The following is a 25596-nucleotide window of genomic DNA, read 5'->3' as shown; positions in this document are numbered from 1 at the left end:
CACAGGCACTGAAAATAAACCAAACATAGAGCTATCAGATGATCCGGAAATGTCACTTCCCGATACCTACCCAGAAGCACTGCAAATGCACGTCTGCCTGAATGGGTATTTGATTGAACATCATCACACACTGCAGCATTGTCCACAAGAAGTGAGAGATGGAGACAAGGGGAGTAGCACCCATGACAGACAAAGACAAAATGCAGACGACACATGCAATGGGGATGTTCTCCCTTAAGAAGGAAAAGGGTGGGTGTGGTGGTATTGTGTTCCCCAAAATATTGTGTACTCTAATAAATTTATCTGGGGTCAGAGAACAGACAGCCACTAGATACAAAGGCTAGAAAATGGTGGCACTCACACCTTTAATCCTAGCATTCCAGAGATAGAAATCCCTCTGGATCTCTGTGAGTTCAAGGCCACATTGGAAATAGCCAAGCATGGTGACACACGCCTTTAATCCCAGAAAGCCAGCCTTTAATCCCAGGGAGTGGTGGTAGAAAGCAGAAAGATATATAAGGCGTGAGGACCAGAAACTAGAAGCATTTGGCTGGTTAAGCATTTGGCTGGTTAGGCATTTGGCTGGTTAAGCATTTGGCTGGTTAAGCTTCAGGCTTTCGAGCAGCAGTTCAGCTGAGAGCCATTGGGATGAGGACATAGAAGCTTCCAGTCTGAGGAAACAGGACCAGCTGAGGAACTGGCAAGGTGAGATAGCTGTGGCTTGTTCTGTCTCTCTGATCTACCAGCATTGACTCCAATAACTGGCCTTGGGTTTGATTTTATTAATAAGAACTTTTAAGATTCCTGCTACAGGCGGGCTGGAGAGATGGCCCAGCAGTTAAGAGTGCATACTGCTCTTGCAGAGAACCCAAGTTCAATTCCCAGCACCCCTATGATCACACCAGATGGATCACAAGCATCGATTACTGCATCCCAACTCCAGGGGATCCAACACCTCTAGTCTCCATGGGTACCTGCATTCATGTGCACATGCCATACACATAACTTTACATAATAAAAATCAGAGCCAGGCATGGTGGCACATGCTTTTGATCTTAGCACTTGAGAGGCAGAGGTAAGTAGAGTTTGAGGCCAGCTTGATCTATGTCGTGAGTTCAAGGCTAGCCAGAGTTACATGGTGGGATCTTGTCTCAAAAAAAAAAAAAATTACAAACAAACAAATAAAAAACATAGTGATATCCTGTCTTTTAAAAATGTATGTTTGTGTATGTTAGAATAAAATCTGAGAGAGAGAGAGAGAGAGAAAGAGAGAGAGAGAAAGAGAGAGAGAAAGAGAGAAAGAGAGAGAAGACACCTGATGTCAAACTCTGGCTTCCACATACATACATGCATGCACACATCTATATACATATGATGCACAGCCATCCACTAACACATTGTACATATGCACACACAACTTAAATAAAAATAAAAAAAATAAAAGCTAAAAAAGGAAGGAAGCAGAAACTGAAGAGATGGCTCAGTCAGCGAGGTGCTTATTAAGTATGAAGACCTGAGTCTTCACCCAATAGGTAAACAAAACAAAGCAAAGCAAAACAAAACGCCCTGGAAGGATAGCCCCATGGTTAACAGCACGGACTGCTCTTGCAGAGGACCCAGTTTCAATTCCCAGTACCCACACAGGCAGCTCACAATCAACTGTAACTTCAGTCTCAGGGGACCCTACACCCTCTTCCGGTCTTTACAGGCACTGCATGCATGTGATGCATAGACACACATGCAGGCAAAAAAAAAAAAAACTTTCATGCACATAAAATAATAAAAAAGAAGCACCCACATGAAAATGTTCAGATACACACCTATACACACACAAGTATGCGCGTGTGTATAAATGAAGAAATGGAAGGGATTGTGCTGTGCACTATGGCATGAATGAACCGTGTAAGTGAATGAATGGGCCGTGTAAGTGAATGAAGATAGTCACATAACCTCATGTGACTCCTCCTCCACGAAAGATGTGCAAGCGTCAAATCTGCAGATGGAAAGCAGAATGCTGGCTGCTGGGGGCTGAGAAGCAGGCCACTACTGGGGATGTTGTAACTACTCAATGTAGAAAGAGTTCTGGAGATGGTCGGCAGTGAGGGTTGCATGGCACTGTGAATGGTTAAATGGTTAGTGGGAGCAGGAGTGTGGCTCATTTGGTAAAGGGCTTGCCTAGAAAGCACCAAGCCCTGAGTTCCAACCCCACCTGGTGTGGTGGTGGTGGTGCATGCTGGCAATCCCAGCCTTCAGGAAGCAGAGGCAGGAGGAACAGAAGTTCCAGGTCACCTCGGCAACATACCAAGTTGGAGGACAGCTTGGATTCATGGCACCCTGTCTCAAAATCAAAGTAAAATAAAATACTACAAGCAGTCCTTGCCAAATCCGATGACCATGTGAGGGAGTACTGGCCATGTTCTCAGCTGATCTTGCCTTCTAGGCTCTGGGATACGACAGCTACTAAAACAGAGCCCGTCCAGGAAAGCAGGTAGAAACAGAGTATCAGACAGATGAAGATGTGTTGGATAGGAGGGACAGGGGGATGGGGACACCCATTTTGGGTGAGTGGTCAGAAAGGGACTGGAGCAGAGGCCAAAGGGAGGAGGGAGGAACCAGGCCTCCTGCTCTGCTGGGCAGACAGGTTGGATGAAAAGAGGGAAGCTAAGGCAGAAGAGCGTCAAAGATCGTCATCCCCCATCATCCCCGTCATCCCTGTCATCCCCGGCTCTGCAGGTGGAAGCAAGATGCCAGTGACCCTTCCCATCTGGTTCTTTTTTCTGCTTCCTGGTGTCCTGAGTTCAGAAAGAGTGACTCTTATGTGTTATAGGCACATGTGTGCGTGCATGCGTGAGTGTGTGTGTGTGTGTGTTTGATTTTACCATTTGAAGTCACACTGTTCAAAAGATATAATTTACAACCAGATTTAAAGATTAAATAGGGTTTAAACATTAAGTTAAAAACTATGAGCTGGCTTACTTATTTTTCTACATATCATTTCTTTCTGCAAATGAAATTATAAGGTTTGTCGCTTCAGTTTAGGGGTGAGGAGGAGTCCTGATAAGCTTAAACTCAAAGGTCATGTGCATTTCGGCACCCAGTATAGATTGTAGTCAAGTGTTTGCACACTCTTGTTGAGATAGCACTCACAAAGGGAGGATTGTCTCGGTGCAGGTGGTCCTCATAGGCGTGTGTGTGTGTGTGTGCAGTACAGAGGTCAGAGGAGGATACTGGGTACCCTGCTCTATCACTTTCCACCTTATTCTCTACCTTGAGATAGTCTGTCACCTGGAGCTAGGCTGGCAGCCAGTAAGCCCCGGCAATTTTTCTATCTCTGTTCACCTCCCTGACAGCACCAGCATGTGGCCACACCTGGCTTTTTAGGTGGGTTCTGGGGATTTGAACTTGGGACTTTGTGCTTACACAGCAAGATCTTTTACCCTCCAAGCCATCTCTCCAGCCCCTCATAGGTGTATTGACTGCTACGTTGAAATCCTGGACTCTCAGCCAGTGAGAAATGCAAATCAGATCCTCAGGGGAGGGCCTCCCTCCCATTCCCATGCTTCTTTAGTTTCCCATCCTCCCAATTCCCTCATACCTACAGCTACCAGCCTGTTCTGCCTCTGCCCCTCCCTCGACTCTAACAACTTCCATCAAGCTTGTGCTTTTCTGGGTATAGGTGGTCAGCTCTGTGGTCTCCCCTGCTGGACTGTCCTCAGCAAAGATCACCCATGACCCTTGGTTTCCCATGCCCTGTCTCCTGCAGAGAGACCCATGTAAACTTGCAGCTTGACAACTCACTTATTGCACACTAATTCCTGGGGAGATGTGTCTACTCACCTCATATAGTGAAGGTAAGGATACTACCTGTCCAACTTGGGGAACCAATATGTTTATTGGGGTTACTTACAGGAGTGTGGGTGAGGGGCTACAGGAGCAGAGATGACTCAATGGCAGATGCATTGCTGAAGCTCACCCCAGCAGTGACAGCTCATGAAAGCTGGAACCCTGGATTTCACTGCCCAGCCTGCAGGAAGCTCTGCAGTTCTAGGTGTCTCTTCCAGTTCTAGGTGTCTCTTCCAGTCTCTAGGTGTCTCTTGCAGTTCTAGGTGTCTCTTCCAGGCAGCCAGACTGGTCTGAATGTGTCTCTTTGTAGTTTGTAGATAGACTGAGAAACATCTCCTATAGGCTGAAGTGTTTGAATACATGGCTTGTGCTTGGTGGAGGTGGAGCATTACTGGAGGAATTACATCATTGGGGGCGGGGTTTGAGAGTTCATAGCCTTGCCCCACTTCCAGTTTGCTTTCTCTGCTTCATGTTTGCAGTTGAAGATGTGCTTGCTCAGCCTTCTACTCTGACCGTCTGTGGCCATGCCTCCCCCACCACTATGGAGTTTCCCTCTGGAACCACAAGCCCAAAGAAACTCTTCTTTCTATAAGTTGCTTTGGTCATGGCATTTTATCACAGTACCAGGAAGTAACTGATACAAGAAGGGAGGAACCTAGTGTAGCTTGTCAGTTTCAGGGACTTCCTGAAGCTTTTGAGTTGTTTACCTCCTGGGTTTTAGTTAGCTCCAGAGGACATTGATAGGCAACATTGTTCTAATCTTTGAGCTTCTCCATTTTTAAAATAGGCTTACTACCAGCCCTAACCCCCTTGAGATACTGATGTATGAAGAGATGAGCTGAGAGTTAAGGATGTGTCACAGTTGGTAGAAAGCTTGAAGCCATGGGCTGATCCCTAGCCCCTTATAACCAGGAGTGGTAGTGCATCCCAGTAATCCTAGCACTTAGGAAGATAAGATGTTGAAGTCCATTCTTGGCTACATAATGAGTTTGAGGCTATGGCTAACCTAAGACAGAGACAGAGATTTAGAGAAAGCTCGGAGAGCTTGAGTGGGAGGCAGGACGAACCGAGCAAACCCATTAGGTCGGGAGCTGATAAAGGGCTGCAAGGAAGGGTCGTTGCCTCTTCAGTCTCTGCCTCCTTTCACTGCTGGGCATTGAACATGCACTAAGGATGGGCCTCAGGGACCTAGCTATGACTCACACCATTGAAGAGACAGTGGAAGCATCGGGTCATTAAGTACAAGAAGGTACACATTTGGGCAACTGAGGCAGCCACCTGACTGAAGTCACCAGTTAACAGGCCAGGTGCCTCCCCTGCTCATTGTTTTGTTCAGGCCAGAGTGAGCAGTCTGCTGCGGTGGGGAGGGAGTGTCTGCTTGCTCTTTAGGTTTTGTGGCTCATCTCATTGCTACTCAGGACATGCTGATGAAGTAACAGTGGCCAGAACCCGTGTCCTCCTGTCCTCGAGGCTGACCTGCCATGGAGTGAATCTTGGCTCTTCCATTCACTCACTTGCTGTCTGTGTGATTGGTATCAGGCAATTGATGCCCGTTGTCCCTATCTGGAAAGTGGGGTTAAGAAAATATCTCCCTCAGTGGGAAGGCTGGCTTGAGTTCCTACCTGTAAAATGCTTAAGACAATGCCTGGCTCACAGCAACAGCTTAGTTTGTGCCTGTCTTCTGTGAAGGTTCTGGAAAAGCATCTGAAGACAGGACAGATAAGTCACTTCCAAGAGCTACGGTCAGAAACACATACAGAGGGGTGGGTGTAGGTGTGTGTGGATGTGCAAGAGACCTTGAAGAAACACAAAAAAGAGGCAAAGGGTCGAGGGGACTGGGTGGGGGTGGGTGGGACGGCTGAAGTGTTGGTGCCTTAGTGGAGCTGGGAGGTGAGATAGCTCTGGGAGGATGAGGAGAGAGAGCAAGGGTTGGGTAGGATGGCCTCAGAAGCGCAGTACAGCACGTTGAGTTTTACTTTCAGATGGCACAGGAGCGTGGGAACTGTTCTAGCATGGCCTGATCTTAGAGTTGGGAAACCAGGCTTGCGTAACTTCATCTGGGAGACTGTTCTAGGAGAAAGGAAGCCATCCACTGTCTGCTTTGCAGAGGAGGACCAGGAAGCCTGGCTGGTGGGGCTGGTCAGGCGTGGTGCTTATCTAAGGAGTGGGTTGGGTGCTTGTAGCAAGCTGCTGACTGTGGGAGGCTCCTGATAGCCAGTTCCTTAGAAATGCATAAGAAAACCAGAGTTTCTCAACCAGTGGGTCATGATAGTATTTACACTGTAATTCATAACAGTAGCAAAATAACAGTTATGAAATAGCAACAAAAATAAATTTTATGTCAGGGTTCACTACAACATGAAGAACTGTGTTAATTGTTAAAGCATTAGGAAGATTGAGAACCACTGGACTCTAAGCTAAAGATGGCTGTGACCCAATGCCACCACAGAATTGTCCTGAGAACGTGGACTGGCCTCTGCTTTCCAGAGCTCAGAACCTCCCCTCTGAGCCAAGGGCTACACTCTGTCATTTGTCTTTTTCCATGTCCCTGGGTGACAGTGACATCCCTCTCTGGGCTCTCTTTATTTTCACTACAAACTCAGCCCTGGGCTTCTAAGCACCGTAGCTGCCAGGCACAGGATGCACCCGAGCATCAGAAGGAGGTCCATCCTGAGACTGCAAAATAAGTGTCAGTACTAGATGCTGGAGATGGAGGATACGGTTCCTTCTTTAAGCACTTAGACACATTATGCGGCCACATATACATCCTGGGTCACGTTTCTTTTTTTATGCTGATTACATGTTAAAATTATGTTTTGGATACTTGGAGGTCAATACAAATTTTGACCCGAATTTCATGCTTTTCTTTTCTCTCATTCTGACCTGGCTACTTGACATTTTAAAACTGTCTCTGCTGCTTGAGCTCCTGTCTATTCAACAGCACTGTTGCAGAAGGTTAAAAGCACTCAAGGAGCCGGGCAGAGGTGGCGCAGGCCTTTAATCCCAGCACTCGGGAGGCAGAGGCAGGCGGATCTCTGTGAGTTGGAGGCCAGCCTGGTCTACAAAGTGAGTTCCAGGATAGCTAGGACTGTTACATACAGAAACTCTTGTGTGTTGGGGGAGGGGGGCAGGGATCATTCAAGAAGCTGGGTGTAGCTGTTCGGTGGTGGCGCATACCTTTAATCCCAGCACTTGGGAGGTAGAGGCAGGCGGATTTCTGTGAGTTCAAGGCAAGCCTGGGCTACAGAGTGAGTTCCAGGAAAGGCACAAAGCTACACAGAGAAACCCTGTCTCGAAGAAAAAAAAAAAAAAAAAAAAAAAAAAAAAAGAGTTTCCCTGTGTAGCCCTGGCTGTCCTGGAACTCTGTAGACCAGGCTGGCCTTGAATTCAGAGATCTGCCTGCCTTTTCTTTTTAGTGTTTTATGTGTATGAGTGTTTTGCCTACCTGGATGTATGTGCATCATGTGCATTCCCGGTGTCCTTGGTGGTCAGAAGAGGGCAATCAGGTTTCCTGGAACTAGAGTTACCAATGGTTGTGGGATGCTGGGAACCAAACCCAGGTTTCCCTGCAAGAGCAGCAGGTGTTCTTGACTCATGAGCCATTTCCCCAGCTCCCGGCTTTTTTTTGTTTGAGACGGGGTCTTGCTATGTTGTCCAACGAGCCTCAAACTCCTGGGCTCGAGTCTCCTCTTGCCTCAGCCTTTGAAGTAGGCGAGACTATGGGCACAGCTACAGTGATGGCTACAGGTGCTTGTTTATTTATTAGAACATGCTAATCAAGGGCTGGCCCAGTGAGCCCCTCCCCCAGCCCCACAGCTGCATTAAAAAAATGTTCTTCAGATAGAGCCACTTCTGTGCTGACCAACCTAGCCTGCATTCCATCTGGAGAGTCGCATCTGGAGAGTCCCAGGTTGTGTTCCCACATCTAAGCTGCTGAGGAGGACCCAGCTTTGAGAGGCTAAGAGGTCCCTGGGAATCCAGGCCTCACTTAGGAGTGAGTCAGCTCACCGTCTCACAGTCACCCACATCAGTGCAGCATTATGAGGCTGGATAATTACTATGGTGAACACGTCGCTACAGCCTTGACATTCAGCTTCCTGCATCTTCTGTGTGAGCCTTAGATGCTGCCCTTGCTCTTTTTGGGATAATAGAAGAGTGAAGTGTTCATTTACCCATTCATTCACTCATTCATTCATTCACTCATTCATTCACTCATTCATTTTGTGTTGGTTACCTTTTCTCATCACTGTAGCCCAATACCCTACCAGCAGCATCATAAGGGGGAAGGGTTAATTTAGGCTCACATTTTGGGGTACAGTTTCATGGTGGAGAAAGCATGTGATAGGGACAACTTGGTCTATGTCAATAACAAGAAGCAGAGAAAGAGGAATGTTGGTGCTCAGCTCTCTTTTTTCTTTTTTCTTTAAAAGTTTTAAAAATTATTTACATGCATGTATGTGTGTCGGCTTGTCTGTATGTGCAACATGTGGAAAAGTATGCTTAGAGGCCAGAAAATGGTGTTGGATCCTCTGGAACTGGAGTTACAGGCAGTTGTGAGCCAACTGATGGGGTGCTGAGAACTAAACTCTGGTCCTCTGCGAGAGTAGCAGTGGTCTTACCCACCGAGCTGTTCTCCGCCGGCTGCTTTTCTCCTTTTTATTCAATCTGAGAAACTGACTCATCTTTCTCACATTCATCCTACTCCTCAGTTAATGCTCTCCGTAAAAGCCCTCACAGACACACCCAGAGGCACGTCTCATTAATGCCCTAGCTGTTCACTAGGCCAATGAGATAACCCTGGAGAATTCCTTTCTTCCCTTTCCTCTCTCTCCCGCTCCCCCTCCTCTCCCTCCTCCCCTCCCTCTCTCCCTCCCTTCCTTCCTGGTAGGGTCTCATGTAGTACAGGCTGGTATCAAACTGGCTGTGTAGCTGTGGAGGGCCCTGAACTCCTACCTCCCCTGCCTCCACCTCCCAAGCGCTGGGGTTGCAAGTGTGTGCCGTCACCCGGAGCTCGGACAGTGTGTGCTGAGGTAACAACTGTGAAAAGATGAAGCATCTGTTTTAGAGTAGCTGTCAGGGTTAGGAAAGATAACCAAGGACTAGACAGATACAGATCGTCTCATGTAGCATTAAGTTTTGTGAAGAGCTGGGCACGGTGGTTCACATCGCAATTCCAGCTCTCCAGAGGTGGAGGCAGGAAGGCCAGGAGTTCAAGATGAGGTTTAGCTACATAGGGAGTTTCAGGGCAGCCTGGGCAAACAAACAAACAAATAAACAAATAAGGTCTATGAAGAAATACAGCAGCTGGAGACATGGTTCTGTGCTCAGGAACAGTTTGGTTTGCAGCACCCACACAACCACCATGTAGCCCAAGCTGGCTTCGAACTATCAATCCTCCTGAGTGTTCGGAAGGAGGAAAATATTTTTTAGTTAAAACGTTTGCATTTATTTATTTTGTGTGTATGTATGGTCAGGCACACAGAGGCAGAGGACGTCTTGTGGGAATCAATGCTCTCCTTTCATCATGTGGGTGCTAGAAATTGGACTCAGGTGATCTGTCCTGGCTGCAAGTTCCTGTACTGGGTGAGCCATCTTGCTGGTCCAGGAGGTGTATAGTGGGGTGGGTGGTTTAAGCAGGAAAGGCATGGTTTGAATAACAGACTTCAGTGACAGTGTCAAGGGGTTCTTGTGGGTGGGGTGTGATGGAAGGTGGATGGAAAGCAGGGCGTTTTCGAAGGCACAATACTGTTTGAACTAGGTTCATTTATATCCCTACACGCTCCTGGGACTCAGTTTACCCATCTGTGAAACAGGGCTGATTGAGTTGTTGCACATTAAGCCCCCAACATCCTGGGAGGCGGCCGCAGCCCTGCAGGAACGGCTGCGGACGCTAGGGGCGCCCCCATCGACGGCTCGGCGCTCGGCTGGCCAGGCGCAGACATATAGCCTTTCGATTGGTCGGGTCTAGCGCTCCAGCCAGCGCCATTGAGGAGTAGCTGAGAGGAAGCGCCTCGCAGAACCGGGGTAGGGCGGCAGCGACGGCGATAGCTACAGCTACAGCGACAGGTATGGGGGAGGCGGGCAGGGCTGAGGGGCTCACGAGCAGCGCCCACCGCGATCGCCCCGGCTGTGCTTAGACGGCCCGGCTCGGGGTCTGCGGCAGCCGGCCTCTCCCGGAGCCCGGGCGCCCTCGCGGGGACCCCGGAGCCCGAGTGTCGCCGGCACCCCAGGCCCGGGCTCGGGGCACCGGCCCCTGCAGCCCGGCGACACCCCTGGATTGTGGGTGTCACTTCTTCCGAGGCCTGATCCCAACGTGCGAGTGTCCGTCCCTTCAGCACACCCCCAGCGGGGCGTCATTCCATCCCACAGTGCCTCCATCCCCTCTGGGGTCACCTCTGGGTGGGGACATCAGGCCTGGTCCCTGGGGTCCCTCCCCTTCCCCTCTCCACCTCCAGGTAGGGGACCCTTCGCCTTCCTTACTAACCTAGAGAGCCGTCTTCTCCGGGTTTGGTGGCTCTGTCCCTTGCTGCAGCCAGGCTTGGGGGTTCTGACAGCCGATGGAGATATGGGAAGGCAAGGGAAGCTTTGCATTCCTGTGGACCCCTAGCCTGACACCTGCTCGGAGCTGTCCCCTTGAGGCAGAGCTCCCGGGATCCCTCAGCTCTCAGTCCTAGCTGCCTCGCAGGACTCCCCGGGTTCAATTGGCTGCTTCCCCTTCCCGGGTCTGGCTTCCTCTCGGGAGGGGCCTGGCTCAAGGTCATGTCCGGCTGTCTGCCCAGGCTGTGGGCGAGTTCAGATCCTCAGTGTCACCTGCCACACCGATAGGGGAAGCCAGGTGGGGGTTATTGCCGGACAGCTGCCTAGAAGTCCTGATGGACCCGAGCATATAAACACTCTGGGATTCCGGCCAGTCTGGCGGCCCTTCCTGAAACCGGATTCCTTAAGGGAATCCTTGAAGTGGCCTCAAGCCTGGTCTAGATGCTTAGAGCAGCTAATGGATGCTTTCTGGCTTGGGCCCCAATTTACTGAGCAGAGGAACATTTTAGGGCGCTAACCGTCCATGTCTTTGTACCATGTGTTTTGTATTCTTCCACATAGAGCGTAAAGTACAGTAGGGCCTGAACTTGGGTACAAAATGACAGTAGTTTGCTGAAAAAGTAAAATTATTTTACATTTATTTGGTGTGTGTGTGTGTGTGTGTGTGTGTGTGTGTGTGTGTGTGTGTTCAGAGGGACAACCTGTAGGAATCTGTTCTCTCTTTCCTCCATGTGGGTTCTGGGGATTAAACTCAGGTCTTCAGTCTTGGTAGCAAGTCCCTTCACTCTTTGAGACATCATGCTGGCTTGACACTGGTTTCTCTTTACTGGGAAAACATCTGGAGTTGACACTTCAGGGAGAGTTGACATTTAGGGCTGAAATTAATGGCAATAACAAAAATGAAGCGTACTCCAGCCTTGGCTGGGTGCCCAGGACTGTCGGAGGCTCACATAGTAAAACAGGCTAGTCAGTTTCACTCTGTGTTTTAATAGATTTACGTTTTTAAAATGACAATGGAGAAATGTCTCTTTTACTTACACTGTGAAGCATTTTTGATTAAAAATATAAACTTGCTTTTGTGATCTCTTTAAACAAATACTGAAGAGTCTCCCCCAGTTTCTTAGTTTTATGTCTGGAGCATTAAAAAAAATCTTTTGGAAGAAATAAGGCAAGTATTCTGCAGAATGTTTTAATAATACTATTATCTAGACAGGGTCTCACTATGTGCCCTGGCTGGCCTGGAACTCCTTATGTATATATAGACCAGATTGGCTTTAAAACTCAAAACTCCTTCTGCCTCCCTGTGCTGGGAATAAAATTGTGTACCACCACCCTGAATAGTTAATTGATTTTTAACTGTCCCTGATAACAAATAAATCTTGCATGGAAGTGCTAGATATTACTGACAAGTAAGTCAGTCTTCCCTGGAGACTGGGTTAAAACTCTTAGGGGCTTTTGCTCTGGGTCTTCTTTGTGTTGATAGCCTTTTCCTTGGGGTGAGTGTATCTTCTGGCACTAAGATAAATCACTAGTCATCAGGCAAAGTCCTTGGAAAGGATCCTGAAAATAGTCTGGTTCCAAGTGGGACACATGCCACAGGAAATCTGGAATGTCTGGTGTGGTGGCTGGTGGAACGTGAATGGCCTAGAGCAGGATTTACAGCTCACAGTTCTAATTGGAATCCATTGACCCAGTCATCTGAGAACCCACTTAAACTTTTGTTTTTGTTTGTTTGTTTTGAGCTGTTCTGGAACTCTGTGTTGACCACGCTGGCCTCATATTCATAGAGATCCACCTGCCTCCGCCTCCCAGTCAGATTAAAGTCGTGTGCCAACATTCTTGACTCCCACTTAAACCTCTTTTGTTTGTTTGTTTCAGTCTCTCTCATGTTAACCTTTTTAAAAAAAAATCTGTTTATTTATTGTGTGTATATGCATTTGAGTCTGTGTGTGGGTGTGCCCCATATCACAGCTTGCATGTGGAGGTCAAAGGACAACTTTCTGGACCAGTTCTCTCCTTCCTGTGGGTCCTGGGGATGGAACTCAGGCCCTCTTCTGCAGCAGGTGCCTTTACCCTCTGAGCTATTTGGATGACCCTCATGTTAACCTTTTTTTTTTTTTTTTTTTTTTTTTAACATAATAGTAAAAATCATCTCTATAACCTTAGGCAAAAACTTTTTTTAAAATTTCTTTTATATTATAAGTGTTTTGTCTGTATGAATGTCTGTGCACCACGTGGGTGCCTGGTGCCCATGGAGGACCAAAGAGGGCATTAGATACCCTGGAACTGGAGCTACAGATGCTTGTGAGCCACCATGTGGGTGCTGAGAATTGATTGAACCTAGTTCTCTGGAAGAACAGCCAGTGCTCTTAACCAATGAACTCCAGTCCTCCAAGCAAAACCTTTTACAAATATTTGCTAAAGTATCATAGTTATGCCGGGGGGGGGGGGGGGGGGGGGGGGGGGTGGTGGTGGTGGTGGTGGTGGTGGTGGTGGTGGTGGTGGTGGTGCACACCTTTAATCCCAGCACTGGGAGGCAGAGGCAGGTGGATCGCTGTGAGTTCAAGGGCAGCCTGGTCTCCAGAGTGAGTTCCATGAAAGTTGCAAAGCTATACAGAGAAACCCTGTCTCAAAAAACAAAAACAAAAACAAGGTATCATAGTTATATTTACACCAGATGAAATGAAAACTGACTTTAAGTGTCAATCAATATTTTGATAAGCTTTAGAGTGCTTATTAAGTATGTGTTTAAAAGAATAATTATTATTTTTTTTTATAATACTGGTAAGCACAATATTATACCACTTATTGTAACAAGCAATTGTGAATCTAAATACTGAACCCATAACCAGAGAATTTCTGGTGTTTGGCTAAGATACTTCATTAGGTCAACATTATTGGATGTTTAATGATAGGGCTGGAGATGTGGCTCAGTTGGTAGGGTGCTTGCCTAGCATGCTTGAAGCCCTAGGATCAATTCTCAGCACCACATAAACCAGATGTGGTAGTGTGCACTTGCAATCCCAGCACCTCCAGAGTCAGAAGTTCAAGGCTATATCCTCAGCTATAAGGTGAGTTCAAGGCCAGCCTTTGATATATGAGACCCTGATCTGGGGGAAAAAAAAAGATTAGCGATAAAGCACTGCCTTTTCCTCCCATTTAGATGATTTTATGAATGAGCCTAATGAATAAACTTGCAAATTTTAATTAGGACACCTTAACTAGTGTTGTAGAGTGTGAATTTCATCCACATAGCTTCTTGGACATTTTTGTTTTGATCTAGGTTCCTGCTTCTTAGCATTTGGGCTGGATGAGTCTTTGCTCTGTGCGGTTGTCATGGGCATTGTAAGATGTCTGGCAGTTTCCATAGTCCCTCCTCACAAGATAGCCACAGCAGCATCTGAAGTAAAAATAATCAAAAATGTCTCCACAGAGCTGGAGAGATGCTTGTGGGGGAGTTAAGAACACTAGCTCTTGCAGAGGATTTGGGATTAGTTCTCAGCACCCACATGAAGGCTCACAGCCTTCTGTAACTCCAGTTCCAGGGGGACCTTACGCCCTCTTTTGGCCCCCACAGGCTCCTGCATGCATATGGTGCACATACATACACATAGAATAAAAAAAAAAAAAGGAATGTCTTAAGATGTTGCCAGATTGGTCCTGTGAAAAACCCTGACTAGGGCAATCTGATCCCAAGTCTAGTCCCCAAAGGAAGTATTTCAGAGAACAGTTAATTAAAAAGGCACAGTCAAACTGCAGTGATTTTCAGTAAGTTTCTGAGTGACCTTCCCTGTAGCTGAAGAAGACCAGTGTGGTGCTGGTCTTGCATTCTCCCTCATCTCCGTAAGCCTGCCCCTTGCATTCTTCCACCTGCAGGCTGGCAGAGCAGGAAGTCAACAGTAGAAATACATCCAGGTTCTGTTTTGTTGTTTTTGAGACAGGGACTCATTATTTATCCCTGGCTGGCTTGGAAGTCTAGACCAGGCTGGCCTTGAACTCACAGAGATCTGTCTGCCTCGCCTATGGAGTGCTGAGCTTAAAGGTATGTGCCACCACACCCAGCCATGCTGTTGTTAATTTCCCTTTTTTTTTTTCTTTTATAGATTCTGTGACCATGAGAGAGAGAAATAAAGACTGATCCATGATTTCTAAGCACCTTTTCCAGAGGAAATAGTCATGTTGGAAGGTCTTGTGGCCTGGGTTCTTAATACCTATTTGGGGAAATATGTCAATAACCTGAACACTGACCAGCTTTCAGTTGCACTTCTCAAAGGTAAGCACACTCATTTCTCTTCAGTAAGGTATGGCCTGTCTGTCTGTCTGCCTGTCTGCCTCCCCTCCCCTCCCCCTCCCCTCCCTCCCCTCCCCTCCCTCTCCTTCCTTTCCTAACTAATTAATTAAATTAAAAATTTACATCATTTGTTTATGTGTGGGAAGGTAATGCAGGTGTCATGGTGCCCGTGTGGAGGTCAGAGGACAACTTGTGCAAGTTGGTTCTTCTACCATGTGGGTTCTGGGGGTGAGTGTCAAACTCACATTAACAGCCTTCCTGGCACCTGCCCCTACCCACTGAGTCACCTCACTTGCCGTAGTTTACCTGTGGCTTTGTGTGTGTGTGTGTGTGGTAATACCCATGTTTGTGCACAAGTGAGAGCTCAGGGGTATGTTCAGAGGCCAGAAGCCAACTTGGGGAGTCTTTCTCTGATACTTTCCATCTAATTTTTTGAGGCAGGGTCTCACTGTATAATCTTGGCTGTCTAGCTAGGAACTGAGCATGAAGATAAGCTGGTTTTGAACTCAGAGATCTGTCTGCCTCTGCCTCTTGAATGCTAGGATTAAAGGTGTGTGCAACTATGCCCAGCTAATTTTTTTTTTTTAAAGCAAAACAAGACATACTGCTGGTGACTGCTTTACCCCAGTTAGGTTTTAGCTTTATGGGGTTTTATGGAGGCAGGTGCTATGTCATGATAGTGGCATTGACTTTGGCTTCAAATGCAGTTACTTATTAGCTAGATAATACTGACATTTTTTTTAGTTTGTTTTTTTGAGACAGGGTTTCTCTGTGTAGTTTTGGAGCCTGTCCTGGATCTCGCTCTGTAGACCAGGCTGGCCTCAAACTCACAGAGATCCACCTGCCTCTGCCTCCCGAGTGCTGGGATTAAAGTGTGTGTGCCACTGCTGCCCGGCCAACAGTGTTGAAATTTTGAGTCACATCTTCTTTAGCAAAAGAGGGTGCTATTCCTCCCATGGTTGATGTAAGGATTACATGGAAACACTCCTAACATAGACACAATATAGCCATCTACTACAATTTTTATTAAAGTATTTTACTTCGAGGTCTTTGAGGGAATTTTTGAGAACTTGTTTTACTTAGTAGTTTCTTTTTTTAAGTTGGCTTTGGTTCTAGGAATTGAACGCGGCCCTGTGGATGCTAGCCTGGTGTCCTGCCACTGAGCTGTAGCCCCAGCCTGTTCTCTTGCTTAGAAGTCAAGTACTCCAGGTTTGGGGCATGGTAGCCTTTGCTGGCCTGCACTTGGTGTGCTCAGTTCTGTGATTTGATGTGGGAATTGGAAAACGGCAACTTTCCTCTTTTCCTTTTTTAAAAATTTAAATTCCCTTGCCCAGCTCAATGTGGAAATGTTTAATATGTGTAGAAAAGGAATATAAAATTTGAACTAGGCATGGTACACACCTTTAATCCCAGTACTTGAGAGACACAGGCAGGTAGATTTCTATGAGTTTGAGGACAGCCTGGTCTACATAGTGAGTTCCAGGCCAGCCTGTTCTACATATGGAGTTCTAAGCCAGCCAGGGATACAAAGTAAGACTCTGCCTCAAGAAGAAGATAGTTTGGCTTCCAGCATGCAAAGTCAAAGCTTGTGGAGAGGAAGGAGGCCCAGTGTTCTGGGAATAGGGTTTGCCCAGGCCCAGGCTGGGGGGGATAGCAGTGACTCCTGGGTTTGACACTCTGAGAGCAGGACCAGAGCTGTGTTCCAGGAGGTTCCCACCCCTAGGCTCCTCAGGATTGGGTGAGGTGGCTGTGGGAGCTAGTCTGCTTTAGTTGTCCTGTACACCCTTCTTCCTTTAGTAATGGTCCAGATGTTGCTAGCAATCCACGGAGTCTGCTTAAAGGACCAAGGAATTTATTAGAGAGGGAAAACAGAAAATACAGACCATACAGAAAATACAATGCAGAGGAATTATTGCAGGGTCCTGGAGGGCTGAGGCACAGGCTCTTTAGCCTGGTCTGTCTCCAGCATCCAAAACAATGAGGGAACAACCATGTGCATCCCAGGTCTTAAGGGTCCTGAGTGGCCATGCCCCTGCCTCACTAGGGGCAGTGCTTCAAGGTCATGGCTAGAACAGCTACCCACTAAACTTTAGAGACAGAAATGTATTCTCCTCTGTCCTGCTTTCCCTTCTGTTCTTTTTTTTTTTTGGTTTTTTGAGACAGGGTTTCTCTGTGTAGCTTTGCATCTTTCCTAGAACTCACTTGGTAGCCCAGGCTGGCCTCAAACTCACAGAGATCCGTCTGGCTCTGCCTCCTGAGTGCTAGGATTAAAGTCATGCACCACCACCGCCCGGCTCCCTTCTGTTCTTTTAAGGAAGCTAGTGGGAAGCAAAAGTGATGAGTATTACTGATGTGCCCAGGTACCTCAACAGTTGCAGGTAACAGGCCTAGAGAGCATTGCAAACTCAACTTCACTGGTTAAGAGCTGGTGTCTCCAGAGTGAGGTGGTGACATATTGTTTGCTGACAAAGATGAACTGATGGAGCTTTAAGGCATGGGATGTATCTCTAGATTTACTAATGACAGATTTCTAATCTCAGCACTTCTAGGCAGAATATATATATATATATATATATATATATATATATATATATATTTAATTTAAGTGCCAGGTGTGGTTATGTGTCCTTTTAATCATAGTACTTTGGAGGCAGAGGCAGGTGAAACTCCGTGAGTTCAAGGCCAGCCTGGTCTATATGTGGGACCCTGACTTTAAAAAAGGAGGGAAGGAGACTGGAGAGATGGCTCAGTGGTTAAGAACATTGGCTGCTTTTCCAAAGGACCTGGATTCAATTCCCAGCATCCACATGGCAGCTCATAACTGTCTGTAACTCAAATTCCAGTGGATTTGACTCCCTCACACAGACAGACACGCAGGCCAAATACCAACACACATAGAAATTAAATAAATGAAAAAAGATTAAAGTTGCATTTATAACTTTTGTATGTTTGTGGGCACACATGCCATAGTATGTGTGGGGAGGTCAGAGGACAACCTTTGGGAGTTGGCTCTCTTTCCACCGTGTATGTTCAAAGGCTCATATTCAAGCTGGGCAGGAAGCACCTTCACCCTCTGAGTCATCACCCTGGCCCTTCCTGTTGTTCAGTCTGTAGCCCTGGCTGAGCCTGACACTTACTATGAAGTCTCTGCCAACATCAAACTGGAGTTGACCCTCCTGCCTCTGCCTCCCAAGTGTTGGGATTATAGATATGTGCCACCACACACAGCTTAGACAGAATACATCTTTTATTAATTAATTACTTTTTTAAATTTATTTTACATCCCGATCAGTTTCCTTTTCCTCCTCTCCTCCTGTTCCTTACCCCTGCCTCCCCGCTACCCACTCCCCCATTGCTCCTCCTCTGTCTCTGTTCAGCAGAACATGTCTTGTAATATCTGCATGCATCATTTTGTTGCTTTAGGGTAACTTTTCTTACACCCTCTTTAAGGACTGTTCTCTCTGGCTTTTAACTGTATGGGATGAAGCTGGCTGGAGTGGGGCATCTTCCAGTCCTAGCAGTGGAGAGGCAGGGGTAGGCAGATAGCTGCTCTGCATAGTGAATTTCAGGACACTAGGGCTATGTAGACAGACCTTGAATTAAACAGACAAATAAACAAACAAACAAACAAACAAAAGATCATGGGATGAAACCATGAGGAATGTTTTTCTTTCATAATTGGTGTTAGTTATGAAAGAACGTGCCCCCTTTACTAAGAATCCACAGCACACCACAGCATGTGGAGAATCACTGTGAACTGAGGCACTGGTAACAAGAGGAGCTGACGGGGTGTGTTGGTCTTGACGTAGTTGAATAGGGATTGAAGGCACAGGGTGCTAGACAGGCACGAGACTGTTATTCTGATCTAGTAGCGAATATTTGCTGTTGTAAATGTATGGGGAGACACAAAGGAGACAGTGCTCTGGTGTCTGGACTGATAGTGGGGTCTTGTGGCTGGACTGCCTGGAAGGTGCAAAAGGGGGAAAAAAAGAAACAAAAAGACTTTTTTGTTTTGTTTTTTGTTTTTTTTTTTGAGACAGGGTTCCTCTGTGTAGCTTTTGGAGCCTATCCTGGAACTCACTCTGTAGCCCAGGCTGGCCTCGAACTCACAGAGATCCACCTGCCTCTGCCTCCTTAGTGCTGGGATTAAAGGCGTGTGCTCTAGGCTTGGGACTGATACCAAAGGATGCGGCTTTCATCACTTATAAGCTGCATGTGATGTGAGTGGCCACTAAAGGCCTTTTCCACCCTCTTTCCACCCCAGGGCAGACAGACCTACGACCTCTAGTGCTACCACGTAACCAGCTCTGAGGTTTCTGAGCAAACTGATTGTCTGCTAAGCCTCATTTTCTCATCTTAAAGTTGAGAAACTGATATTCACGTTGAGTAACCTTAGTCTGGAATGTTTTGAAACTTAGAGCACTTTAGTATTGACAGAGCTTAAAAAGCCTTTGATGTTGGAGCACAGTGGTTGCATTTTGAATTTTTTTTTTCTTTCGAGACAGGTTTCACTGTGTAGTCCTGGAACTCACTATGTAGATCAGTGTGGCCTTGAACTCACAGAGATCTGCTTGCCTCTGCTGGATTAAAGGCATGCACCACCACTGCCCAGCTTTTAATTTTTTTTCATTGAATTTTGAATATTTTTAAAATTTAGTTTTCCTTCTTCACTCTCCTCCCTTCCTCCCCCTCCCCCCTTTCTTTCCATTATATTAATTAATTGGTTGATTGGGGTGGGGTGTGCCCCATATGAAGTAGGTGGATGTCAGAAGATAACTTGTGAGAGTCAGTTCTCTCCTTCCATAGTGTGATCCTAGGGATCAAACTCGGTTGTTAGTCCTGGTGGCAGTCGGCTCTACCCTCTCTAGCCATCTCTAACCTCTGGATTCTTTAAATAGCCCAGCCGACCTCAAACTTGCTGTGTGGATGAGGATGACTTTGACTTTCTGATCTCCTCCCTTCACATCCCAAGTACTGGGCTTACAGGTGTACACACTTCCAGTCTGCAGTCCTGGGATGGACCCACTGGCTCCAAGCATGAGAGAGAAAGTATTCTACCTATGGGACTACAACCCTGGCCTTGAACTTTTTATTTTTGTTTGGGAATGCTCAACCAGTAAAATCTATGTAAATAATTTAAAATCTGAAAATCCCCCAAACCTGAAATATGTGAAATCCCAAACATCCCATACAGGGGATACTCAACTTGTAATATTTCTTTGCCTTGTTATGAAGATTGAGTGAGATAATACATGGGCTGGAGAGATGGCTCAGCAGTTAAGAGCACTGGTTGCTCTTCCAAAGAACCCAGGTTCAATTCCCTGTACCCACTTGGTAGCTCACAACTGTCTGTCTCAGTTTTAGGGGATATGGTGCCCTCTTCAGGCTCTACATGCACCAGTCACAGAAGTGGCGCAGAGACAGACAGACATACAAAACATCCATACACGTACAGTAAAATTACAGATTAGAGTGTGTTGTCTTAGTTACTGTTCTATCGCTCTGAGGAGACACGCAACCAAGGCAACTAATAGAAGAAGGCATTTAACTGAGGGCTTGGGAAGCATGGGAGCAGGCCGGTAGGCATCATGCAGTAACTGGAGCTGAGAGCTCACATCTGATCTGCAAGTTGCAGACAGAGAGACTGGGCCAGGCATGGGCTTTTGAAACCTCAAAGCCCACCCCTGTGACACACCTTCTCCAACAAGGCCATACCTCCTAATCTTTCCTAAACAGTCCACCACCTAGGGAACCAGATTTTCAAATATAAGAGCCTATGGAGGCCATTTTTATTTAAACCACCACATGTATTAAATATTTAAAAAAATATTTCTTTTATCTGTTTGAGATTATAATTATACCCTTTCCGCCTGAAGAGGGCACTAGATCTCATTATAGATGGTTGTGAGCCACCATGTGGTTGCTGGGAATTGAACTCAGGACCTCTGGAAGAGCAGCCAGTGCTCTTAACCTCTGAGCCATCTCCCCAGCTCCCCCTTTCCTTCTTCTAAACCCTCCCATGTATCCCCTTTTGTTCTCTTCCAAATTCTTGGTAAATCTATATTTTTTAATGAGATAATAAAGGGGCTGTGGTTATAGCTTGGTGGTAGAACACTTACTTTGCCCGAGTGGGTGGGAGATTAGGAGGGCCTGAGTTTGAGGCTCACTGTTTGGGGGAAAGAGGGATAACGATGAAGTATTTGGCACACAGTAAGATCTAAGTGGTGGGTGCTGTCACTGTCACTGTCATTGTCCCCCTCAGCTGGCAAAGTCCCTGTCCTCAGAGCCACTAACCTGTTGGGGAGGCAAACTACACAGCAACACAAGGCAGCCATCGCCAAATGGTTGCACTTCAGCTAGAGGCAGTAGCCGGATGTGAGGGCTGGCTCCTGCCATCCCAGCACTCGAGAGGATGAGGCAGCAGGATTGCTGTGAGTTGGAGGCAAGTCTGGGGTGCATAAGTTCCAGGCTAGTCTGGGTGACACTGTGAGAATCTGTGTTTAATTACAAAAAAGTTACATTATGCACTTTTTTGGGTTCATAGGAGAGGAGCATTTTGTTTTGTCTGTTGGGTCTGGGGAAAGCTCCTCTGGGTGGCTTTTGAGTGAACAGAAAAGGGTCTCAGTGGGTTGCACAGGAGGGGTCGCCACACTCCAGGTGGGTGAGTCCGAGGAGCAGAGGCCCGGAGCTTGTAGGCCCAGGGGAGTCAGAAAGTCAGACTGTTTCACAAGGACTCTGCCCTTCAACGCCCCGCTGCTTTTGAGCCCTAGTCAGCCTGGCCTTTAAATAACCTGGAGCAGAAGGAGGAGAACCTGTAGTCAACAGAGATGGCTCGGAAATGCCTGATGCCTGAGTTCACTCCAGTGTTAGTGAATAGATCTTTGGTCAGTGAGAGGTGAGCAATTTTGGGGTGAGCCATCCATGAATAAGCCTGAAAATTGTTTGTCTGGAATCAATGAGTGGCATGCTGGCTTCGAAAATGCCCACCTCCTTCAGGTGCTTTGCTGCCTGAGTCTCAGGCAGTCCTTCCCAGCAGGGCAGGACCCTTCCCAGCAGGGCAGGCCGGGCAGACCGTGGGCACACATGAGTGAGTGAGTGAGTGAGTGTGTGGGAGACTAATATGTCTTCCGTCTTGAACCATTACTGTGGTTTTTGCTGTTCCTTAGCTGTTGGCTTGCTGCAGGCTTCTGTTTCTTCTTTCCTTTCTTAACCTCCTGTGCTTTCTCGGCTTCAGCTTCTTTGATGTTTTATGTTTGAGTTCCTGACGATTCTGAGCAGTACAGCAGCCAGGCAAACCCGGGAGCCACCTGCCTTGGTGACAGGTTAGCATGGAAAAATAAGGCTGATCTCAGTGCACATGGGAAAAGGGCCCGGGCATGGCTGCACATGGAGTCCTCTCCTCACATGTGCAAGAACCTACCTTCAACCCTGGTGCTGAAAAACAAACAAGGGAATGGCAGTTTCCTGTCGGAAAGTCATTTTCACCGAAGGAGAAGATTGTCGGATTTGTTTTTCTCCTTTATGATAATTTTCTCCCCACCTTTGGATATAGATTTATTTTGCTTTAGGTTAGTCTTAAAGCATGTGATATGGGATCCCCCCACCCCCCAAAGAGACTACATTTGCTTAGAATCTGCCAAATTGCTAGGTTTGACCTCTTTTTTAGCGTCTGCATAGTCATTTCTTTGGGGAAGTCACGTGCCTGTGCCATTACACCTTGGCAGTGGGCTTTGTCTGCCTAGTCCTGGGCCTTTCTACCAGTTCATGGTTGTCTACACACCCTGTTCTCAAGAGTACCTATCCCAGACAGATTCAAGTAGCTCAGAAGTTGTGTTGTGCAAGCAGCTTTATGATACCAAGGCCCTCTCCTCTCCTCAGCAGTTTGTGGCTAGGGTGTGATGTCTTTCTCATGTTCCCTGTGGCCTGCACAGAGTAGAGCTTGATTGTATATATGCAAATGGATGGCTTACACAGTCAGGCGAGTCTGTTTGTCAGAATCCCTTACTATGATAAAATACCTGAGACAATCAGTTGAAAAGGAGGAAAGGTTATTCTGGTGCAGTTTTGGTTCACATGGGTTGCTTGGCCTTTAGGCCTACAGTGATGGTGGGAACCTCTGGCAGGCAGGCCTGCTTACCCTATGACAGATGGGGAGCAGAGTCAGAGAGGGGCCCCAGGCTCAATACTCCTTTCAAGGGCATGTCCTTAATATCTTAACTTCTACCAAGTAGGCCCACCACGTAAAGGCCCCACCCCCTCCCAATAGTGTCATGGGATGGGATAATCCTTTAATTCATTTGGTGAACATTTGGATCCAAATGGTAGCAGAGCTGAATCTAGCTAGCTGCCCTGTCTTGGCACACCCAACCTGGAGTCATCATACAGGTTGGCCCTGTTCTTTCTGTGCCTTCTGGCCAGTTATTATACCTCAAGGGAGGTGCAGAGAGACCATTTGGTCTTGCTAGAAAAAAAGATTTCTTTTGCGTGACCAGTTTTATCTATCTATCTATCTGTCTGTCTGTCTATCTATCTATCTATTCATTCATTCATTCATTTATTTGCTTTTTGTTTGTTTATTTGAGACAGGGTCTCTACATAGCCCTGGCTATCCTAGAATTAACTGTATATATTGACCAGACTGGCCTCATAGAGCTCTGTCTGCCTCTGCATCCCAAGTGCTGGGATTAAAGGCATGTGCCACCATGCCTATGTTCAGTTTTATTAACTAAACATGGACTTCCAAGCATTTTGTGACCTATGATCAATTCTAGGAGGAGGGCATTGCTGAGTGCTGGGACTGTGTTAAAAACTACAGCAGAGTCTTGTGTTTTAACCTTAGCGATTCTGATTTGGGGGATGCTGGGGCAGACCCAGGAGCCTGCATTACATCTTAGTCAGATGATAGCAACATTGTGGGAACTGTTAGCCTAAGCTGGGTGTCTTCAAACTAGCCAGCAGGCCTGATCTGACCTGCTAGCTTAGGATGGCTTTTACTAACTTTACTAATATTAATTAATTGTGTGGGGGTGCTTCTGTGCATACATAAAGGTGCAAATAGTCAGAGGACAACTTTTGGGAGTCTGTTCCCTCCTTGCACTATGTGGGTCCTGGAGATTGAACTCAGGTCTTCAGGCTTGGCATCAAGCGCCTTTATCTCTTGAACCATCTTGCTGTCCTCTATTTATTTATTTATTTATTTTTTGAGACAAGGTTTCTCTGTGTAACAGTTCTGGCTGTCCTGGAACTCACTTTTGTAGACCAGACTGGCCTCCAACACAGAGATCCAGAGGTCAGCCTAGGCAACATAGTGAGACCCATGAGTCAAGAAAAAAAAATTAAAAAAAAAAAAAAAAAAGGAAATGCCAGCAAGATGGCTCAGTGGGTAAAGACGCTTGCTGCCAGGCGTGGTGACTTGTGTTCTATCGCTGGAACCTACGTGATGGAAGGAGAGAATTGACTTCTGCAAGTTGTCCACTGACTCACACGTGCACAGCGCACACATGACACCCACACAAATAAATAAATGTAATAAAAAACTTTAAAAAAGGAATGCAATTGTCATGATATAAAGCCTTTAAATATTTACTCTCTGGCCCATTACAGAAACAGTTAGGATCTTGCCTAAGCTCTTCAGGCCGCTGCTCTTCAGCTGTCATTATGGTTCAGGGTTGGTGGTCAGATTAATGCTGCAGACAGAACCCTTGGGCTAGTGGTTGCATTGCCATGGCCGTTACCCTTCAGTGCTCTGTGTACAGCCAACAGCACTGTCTTTGGATGAACATTTCATGATGTTTTGTTTGTAGGTGCTGTTGAATTAGAAAACCTCCCATTAAAGAAGGATGCCCTGAAAGAACTGGAATTGCCATTTGAAGTCAAAGCTGGTACGTGGAACCAAAGGAGGGAGGAAGGTTTGAGGATCAGGTTGTTTGGGACAGGAGAGTCAAAAGCCCTGGAGTTGGTATCTGCTTGACCAGGAAGTAGACAGGAAGTTTGAGAGTTTACATCAGTTTATATCAGTCTCACTGCATGGGTAGGTGGATCTCTGTGAATTCTAGGCCAACTTCTTAGAGGGTTCCAGGCCAGCACCAAGCAAACAAACAAACAACAAAACCTGGCCTCAGAATAGTCAGGGAATAATAGGGCTAGGCATGTAGTTCAGTGCCTAGTATGCCTAGTATGCACAGGGCTTGGGATTCCATCGCTAGCATTACACACACACACACACACACACACACACACACACACACACACACACACCCTTAAATACCCTTGCACATGCAGAAAACCACAAAATCACAATAGTATTTATTTATTTAGTATTTTTTAAAACTTTTTTACAATTATTTATTTGTGTGTGTGTGTGTGTGTGTGTGTGTGTGTGTGTGTGTGTGCGTGCATGCATACCACCAGCAAATATACTGACAGGAATCTGAAAGCTTAAAGAATGTTGACACTGGTTATTTCCAGAAGAAAATTCATCAAATATTGAAGGATTAAGAGTAACTCTTTGGGGAAAATTGATGTTTTTCTAATACTGTATTAGCAAACTTGACCTTGTTTCTTACAAAAAATAAATAAGATGCAAAAAGTCAGAATGCTTTGTATTCTCTTGCAAACTCATTCAGTACTACTGCTGTGGCCCTGCATGGCAGAGCATGCCTACAATCCAGCATTTGGGAGGGAGAAGGAAGGTCAGGCTTCAGGACCAACATAGACTGTATACAACCCTGTCTCAAGCCAAATAAATACCTGCCACTGTGTACTAATTCAGATTGGCATGTAAGTTCAGTTATAAGTCTTATTTTTCTAGAGAAAACTAATTTTTCATTATTTTTTTTTTCTAAAATACATCCCTGTAGTACTGAATATTAAACCTAGAGCCTTGTACATGCAAAGCAAGTATTCTATCATGGAACTACATTCCC

General features: G+C 46.5%; 1 protein-coding gene across 6 annotated transcripts in view; it reads left to right on the top strand.

Annotated features, from left to right (window-relative positions):
• Nucleotides 1–9801: 9801 nt before the first annotated feature.
• Vps13d (vacuolar protein sorting 13 homolog D) overlaps nt 9802–25596 on the top strand; it is a 234045-nt gene continuing 218250 nt past the window's right edge. For all 6 annotated transcript variants that reach the window (XM_028860132.2, XM_028860131.2, XM_028860135.2 and 3 more), the window contains exons 1-3: nt 9802–9909; nt 14484–14653; nt 24475–24552. In XM_028860132.2, the coding sequence (XP_028715965.1) occupies nt 14557–14653; nt 24475–24552 (175 nt within the window). In that variant the 5' untranslated portion in view covers nt 9802–9909; nt 14484–14556. The remainder of the gene's footprint in view (nt 9910–14483; nt 14654–24474; nt 24553–25596) is intronic.

The sequence above is a fragment of the Peromyscus leucopus genome, chromosome 2, assembly GCF_004664715.2.
Source record: "Peromyscus leucopus breed LL Stock chromosome 2, UCI_PerLeu_2.1, whole genome shotgun sequence".
Classification (NCBI taxonomy): Eukaryota; Metazoa; Chordata; class Mammalia; order Rodentia; family Cricetidae; genus Peromyscus; species Peromyscus leucopus.
This window is presented reverse-complemented; position numbering and strand designations above follow the sequence as displayed.